The sequence below is a fragment of the Mus pahari genome, chromosome 10, assembly GCF_900095145.1.
Source record: "Mus pahari chromosome 10, PAHARI_EIJ_v1.1, whole genome shotgun sequence".
Taxonomy (NCBI): Eukaryota; Metazoa; Chordata; class Mammalia; order Rodentia; family Muridae; genus Mus; species Mus pahari.
Window position 1 is genome coordinate 19,847,913 of NC_034599.1, and position 7,363 is coordinate 19,855,275.

The following is a 7,363-nucleotide window of genomic DNA, read 5'->3' on the forward strand; positions in this document are numbered from 1 at the left end:
GTTCCTTATTCTAAGGAGGAATGAAGTATCCACCCAGTGGTCATCCTTCTTGGTTTTCTTGTGTTTTGCATAATGTATCTTGGGTATTCTAAGTTTCTGTGCTAATATCCGCTTATCAGTGAGTGCATGTCTAGTGACTTCTTTTGTGATTGGGTTACCTCACTAATCTGCTTATCTTTTTGAACATAGGCTTTAGCTCCATGCTACTTCCTGGTGTCCCTTTAATCCTTGAAACACACATTTTGCATTTTTCCTTTCTTGTCTTGCAATGGTCTTGTCCTCAAAATGGTCTTCATAAAAGTGACTCATAGGACAGAGTCTATGCTAGGCTGTTTTGAGATTTCCTTTGCCAATGTAGTAACCCAAATCTCTTCACTATAGCCTCAGGCAGACTCTCAGACAAGAGCAAAAAGCAGCCACATTCTTCACCAAAATATCACAAGAACAATCTCTAGGCAAGAGATAAGACTTGAACTTCAGACTTTCATGCTATGTTAAGATTTTTAAACAAAATAAGCATTTAAAGATTAATAAATGTGTTTTGTGTTATGAAATGGCCATAAGTCAATGGTAGCAAGAGATAGAAGGTTATGTCTTCAAGCTGATTTGTTTGGGGGGAGCCAAGATGATAAGGAGGAGAGTTGGGGTGATGAATTCAGGTTACCATCTTGACAATATTTAAAATCACTATGGAAATAAACAAATCTTTGGAGCATCTATGAGAGTTTATCTGGATTAGGTTAATTAAAATGGGAAACACTCCTAAATGTGGCCATCACAGTTACATGATGGGAAACACTCCTAAATGTGGCCATCACAGTTACATGGTTGGAGCCCTGGACTAATTAATAAAAAGAGGAAGAAAAGGCAAGCACAGGCATTATCACTCTATGCTTTCTGACTGTACATGCAGCCTTCACAGTCACTGTCCCTGTGCCTACCATTGGCTGTATCCCCTGGAAAACTCAAAGTAAACTACACCTTCCTCGGGGTCTTCTCAGAGCATCTTATCACAGCAACTAATACAATGATCTCTGTGTGCAATAGAAGACTATCTGAGAAAGCTTGAATAGTTTCTCTTCTATATAGATAATATTTCTAACCAACAAATGAACACAGAAAACAGTTTATATAGTTGTGACTATATAGAAATTTCAAAATTAAAATATAAATTATAAGCTCATTCCAGGCTTCAAATTATATGGCATAAGTACTACATAAAAGTTTATTGTCTACGAAGAAGCAAATCACTAAGAAGAAATATAATAAACAGACCTTGGAAAACCTATAAAACTTTACATTCTGTTACTTAATCAGTAAGAAAGACTTCCTTATTCTAAATTATTTTCTTTCAATCATTTGTTCCCCCAAAGCCTTTCCTTTTCCACATTTCATAACTTTGCAGGCATTTGAGAATAGTTTGCAAATCCCTATTACTTATATTTCATTCAGTGAAATGTACCATGCCCCTTATGCATTTCTTTTAGAATAAATTATCAAGGACACATGTTTAGAATTTCACGACACACATCTCCAGATCCCATCTGACCCACTGAAAACAGTGTGCTTATTAAGCACCTTGTTTTGAAAATGATTTCAACAATGCAGTCAAAGTCTTATATTAGCTCTCTGGGAACCATACAAATTTGTTCATAAAAAATGCCAGCATAGAGAATATAAAGGCTTGAGAAGACATTCAACACTATTGGCACAATTTTTCTATAAATATAAGCTGTCCAAAACATAAAAGACATTAAGTAAAATTAAATTATATAACTACTAATATAAAATATAGTTTGAAATAAGATTTCTTCAGAAAGTAGTTTTCTCAACAATTATTTCCTAAGGCTTAGCAATTTATGTGACATGTGTTATATTATATCATTTCACTGGCCTTAGTCCGTGTCTTGATCTTAGCAATTTTACTGGAACCTCTAAAAATGATGTATAAAAATATTTTCAAAAATAAATTTTATTTAAAAAGTTCAAATATTTTGAAATATAATAATCATCTCTTTTCTGAAAATTAAAAATCAGGATGGCTCAAATAAAACAGGCTATTTCTGTTTATGAGCTTGAAACTCTGCTGATTTATTAAAATTGAGTGAGTTTAAAATATGAGCTATTTCAAAAAAATAAATATCTATTATAAATGTGTTATTTGTATTTACAAATATAAATATAAGGCAATTTTTAGCATATAGAAAAATTCAAAAAGCAACACCCTAGAAAGAAAAAATATATTTCATTCTTCTCTCCTTTATTAATTATAATGCTGAAGTAAATGTATAGTCATTTGAATAATTCTTAATATTTTAATGTTATTTAATAATGAACATGGTATGACTTTAAAAACAACTGTGAAATAATTACCTTGCATAAGTGTTTGTATATATGACACACATGATATCACGAACAATCTGTGAACAGAATCAATCGATAAGACTTCTCTATGACATTCTATAACACACTGAAACTCCTGCTGCAATAAATCGCCCAAACCACCCAAGCCTACAAGTAGGTTTATTTCCTTTGTTTTGTTTGTTCCTTTATTTTTGTATCTTTAAAAATAAATATGTCTCTGGCCTACGTTGGCTTGGAGCTGGTGATCTCTGTGCCGTACCTTCCCATTCTGAGATTACAGGTCTGTATCAACCTTAGTCTATGGGGTTACTTTATATAAATAAAATTTAAATAAACATTAGCTATACTCATGAAGTAAAAAGTAAGCCAAGCAAGACGGAAGAGTTGACAAGGAAGAAGCAAATTGAACTTTAGTGGCTACAGGTGTGTGTGTGTGTGTGTGTGTGTGTGTGTGTGTGTGTGTGTGTGTGTGTGTGTTTCTTTACACATTTACGAGTTCAGTTTAGGTAGTACAGTGTTTGAATGCTAATAAAGTATTTGTTAGTATCTGTGTTTAATTTTAAAAAACAGTACATCAAGTTATCCTTCACTATGATAGAGGACTCTACGTTCAACAGGTACTTTATCCTTTACCCCCTAAGCTTAAGTTGAGTCTGTCAAGAATGCCATAGTTTACTTTGATGGAGTAGAAATAGGCTCTGTAAAATATCTTAGCTTTGAGCTTGGGTGGACCAGGGCACAGGAAAACAGTAGCTTTTGCTCTTATCCAGCCCATTCCTGTTCTTCTTGTCCTGACTTCTCCCACTGGGACAGAGCCAGGTCAGAAGTAAACAGCAGAGGAACAGACTTGGAGACGGGTGCCTGCCTTCATTATTCACAGACTAGTCATATTCTATGCAGAAACACAGGGACAAGGAACGGGGCTTAGGAGTTATATGGAGAGTACTTAAAAGTTTTAATTTTAATTTTAATTTTAATTTAATTAATTTTAATTTAATTTAATTTTAATTTAATTTAATTTTAAGTTAAAATTTTAATTCCTCACCAACAATTTAAAATAAATATATGTTGACTGTGGGCATATCTAACAATATAAATAAGTAAAGATGGCTCAAAGCAGTTAAAAGTACATTAACGATTTCAATTATTAAAGTCTTAAGCCATGAAACATGATGAAAATATGCAAGTGATGTTTTAAAGATAGGTTCTTCTAATATTATATTGTATTCTGTTATAAAAGTAGTGTCTCAATCATCTATAGGACAGAACACAGAGACCCCAATGGAGGAGCTAGAGAAATTACCCAAGGAACTGAAGGGGTCTGCAACTCTATAGATGAAACAACAATACAAACTAATCAGTACCCCCAGAGCTCATGTCTCTAGCTGCATATATAGCAGAAGATGGCCTAGTCAGCCATCACTGGGAAGAGAGGCTCCTTGGTCTTACAAACTTTATATGCCCCATACAGGGGAACGCCAGGGCCAAGAAGTGGGAGTGGGTGGGCAAGGAAGCAGGGTGAGGGGAGGGTATAGGGGACATTCGGGATAGCATTTGAAATGTAAATGAAGAAAATATCTAATAAAATAAGTAAAAAAAAAAAAGTAGTGTCTGTGTAGGTTATGATTTTTTTTTACTGGCTGTATAAGTTTATCCTGTGCATAACTACTTGAAGTAGCTGATGGTGTCTTTGACTGTGTTTACAGTTTTCACTCATGGTATGTGACATCACATTTATTCTTCAAATACTTGTGCAGCGTTTCACACTGCACGGTTGGTGCTGTCCAAGAGTCGCCATGATTTGCTTGTCTGTCATACTCCACCCCTAAGTAAATGTAATTATATAGTCACTGATGTGTTAAAAATTACCTTTGAAAGAATAGAAAAAAATATCATTAATAATGTGATTTTTAAAAATATAGTTAGTACCTGATGGAGACATCAATAAAATAGTTTAGAAAGATACAAAGAATGCATCTAAAAGGAAAGAAGGAATTTGAGCAACTTGCATTAATTTATTATATTTCTCATAGTGAATCCACAAAAATGATAAATTTTACATACCTTTTTAAAGATATGATAAGTAATCACTAGGATAAGTGGAAGCAATAATGTTTTTGTATATCTCAGTGGAGTCTGAAATACAGCAAACAATTGAGAGTGGTTAATTACAAAATTTTATATTGAAGCAGTAAAAATCTGTCAAACGAATTATCACAATGATTTTTGATAAAGATTAAATCTCCTTAGAAAAATGTGTGCTTATCAATTCCACAGTCGAATGCATGAATGAAATTGTTAAACTGGTGATAAAAAGCATCCAACAAGAGAGGCCCCTTGGTCTTGTAAACTTTATATGACCCAGCACAGGGGAAGGCCAGGGCCAAGTAGTGGGAGTGGGTGGGTAGGGGAGCAGGGGCGGGGGGGGGGGGGGTATAGGGAACTTCCGGGATAGCATTTGAAATGTAAATAAAGAAAAAAAAAAGCACCCAACAAAGACAGCAGAGTAGGGGCTGCCTTTGTGACCTGGCTATGGGCTTGGTTTTAAAAGTAAGAGGTTCTATTTTAAAGGGAGAGAGGAACTTCTGAAATTCACAAAGGTCCTAAAAAACAGCTGAGAGGTGGGAAGGAGATTTTTAATGTACGTGGTAGTTTAAACAATGCCCTCACAAGCTCACATATTTGAATACTTAGTCTACAGTGAATGGCACTATTTAAAAGGATTAGGAGGTGTGGTGTTGTTGGGAGAGTGTGGCACTGGCGGGAGGGGCTTTCAGGTTTCAGAAGCTCAAGACAGACCCAGTCTCTCTCTCTTTTCTGCTGGCTACTGATTCAGATGTAGCACTCTCAGCTACATTAGTACTATGGCTGCCTGCAGACCACCATACTTTCCACCATGATGACAATGAACTAAGCCTCTAAAACTATAAGCAAGGCCCTAATTGAATGGGTTTTTTTTTTCATTATCTTTATTAGATACTTTTCATTTACATTTCAAATGTTATCCCCATTCCTAGTTTCACCTCTAAAAACCCCCTATCCCTTCCTCCTCCCCCTGCTCACCAACCCACCCACTCCCCCTTCCTGGCCCTGGCAATTCCTTATACTGGGGCATATAACCTTCAAAACACCAAGGGTCTCTCCTCCCATCCTCTGCTGCATATGCAGCTAGAGCCATGAGTTCCACCATGTGTTTTATTGGCTTGGTGGTTTAGTCCCAGGGAGCTCTGGAGATACTGGCTAGTTCATATTGCTGTTCCTCCTGTGGGGCTGCAAACCCCTTCAGCTCCTTGGGTACTTTCGCTAGCTCATTCATTGGGTACACTGTGCTCTGTCCGAAGGATGGCTATGAGCATGCACGTCTGTATTTGTGAGGCACTGGCAGAGCCTCTCAAGAGACAGGTATATCAGGCTCCTGTCAGCAAGCTCTTGTTGGTATCTGCAATAGTGTCTGGTTTTGGTGGTTGTTTATGAGATGGATCCCCAGGTGTGGCAGTCTCTGGATGGCCCTTCCTTCAGTCTCTGCTTCACACTTTGTCTCTGTAATGCATTCCATGGGTATTTTGTTCCCCCTTCTAAGGACTGAAGTATAATAAAAGAGTGACGGTGTCTCTTCACAGCAAGAAAACACGGATGTTAAACAATGTACCGAAATCAACTCCAATCTCTCAGCTACCTGGTAAGGAGAGAGGCAGAAAAGCCCACCTAAAAGGAAAGCCCACTACCTATCCGCTGAACAGCCCGACTCCCAAAGACACATTCCACAGCCTATATTTACACTTCAGTGCCTGTTCGGACTCTTCAGGGAGATTCCCAATACCTAGGCACAGGCCACACCAATCAGAAGAACAGAGAAACCCTGCTGCAGCAAAGGCAAGCTACTCTCAAGAAATAAGAACAAGATCAACAACAGACTGGGCAGTGTGGCATCACCAGAGCCCAGCTATTTTGTGACATCAAGACCTGAATATTTCAGTGCATCTGAAGCACAACAAAATGACCTTAAAATCAACTTTATGAAGATGATAGAGAACTATTAAGGAAGAAATTTTTTTAAAAAGTTTTAACTTTAAAGAACCCAGAAAAAGACAAGAAATTGGAGGCAACCAATAAATCCCTTAAAGAAAACAAATAAACATCAAAGCCAAGAAAAAAAACAAACAAATGGCAGAAGACCTGAAAATGGGAATATAACCAATTTAAACACACACACACACACATGAACACAAATGTTGGATCTAAAAAGTACCTGACACAAAATTCCAGGAAATCCAGGATATTATAAAAAGAATAAACCTAACAATAATAAAAATGGAAAAAGAATAATCCCAGCTCATAAAACCAGAAAATATATTTTAAAAAATCATAGGAGAAAAATTTTCTAACCTAAAGAAGGACATGCCTATAAAGGTAAAAGACACTTAGAGAACACCAAATAGATGATACCAGAAAAGAAAGACACACATACACACAATAATTAAAACACTAAACAAAAAGAACAAGGAAAGAATACTAAAAGCTTCAAGGGAAAAGACTAAGTGCCGTTAAAAGTCAGACCTATCAGAATTATGCTTAACTTCTCAACAGAGACTCTAAAAACCAAAAGGGCCTGGGCAGATGCCTTGCAGTCTCTTAAGAGACCATAGATGCCACCGATACCAGCCCAGATATGATAGCCAGCCAAACCTTCAGTTGCCACAAATGGACAAACAAGACATTGCATGACAAAGTCAAACTTAAACAGTAGCTATCCACAAATTCAGCCCTATAAAAGCAACAAAAGGAAAACTCCAACCTAAAGAGGTAAATTACACCCACAAAAACCACAGGCAATAAATAATCTCACACCATCAAAACCCAAAGAAGGGCAACACACACGTATGCATGAACACACATGCACACATACACACACACACACACACACACACACACACACACACACACACACACTATCACCACCTCCAACAACAACAAAATAACAGGAATTAACAATCTTTGG

The 7,363-nt window shown here is 36.7% G+C and overlaps 1 protein-coding gene across 1 annotated transcript in view; it reads right to left on the minus strand.

Annotated features, from left to right (window-relative positions):
• LOC110328713 (probable C-mannosyltransferase DPY19L2) overlaps positions 1-7,363 on the minus strand; it is a 155,651-nt gene that overhangs the window by 42,303 nt on the left and 105,985 nt on the right. The window contains exons 15-16 of the mRNA XM_021208137.1: positions 4,429-4,500; positions 2,374-2,420 (exon numbers count right to left, since the gene is read on the minus strand). Of these exons, the coding sequence (XP_021063796.1) occupies positions 2,374-2,420; positions 4,429-4,500 (119 nt within the window). The remainder of the gene's footprint in view (positions 1-2,373; positions 2,421-4,428; positions 4,501-7,363) is intronic.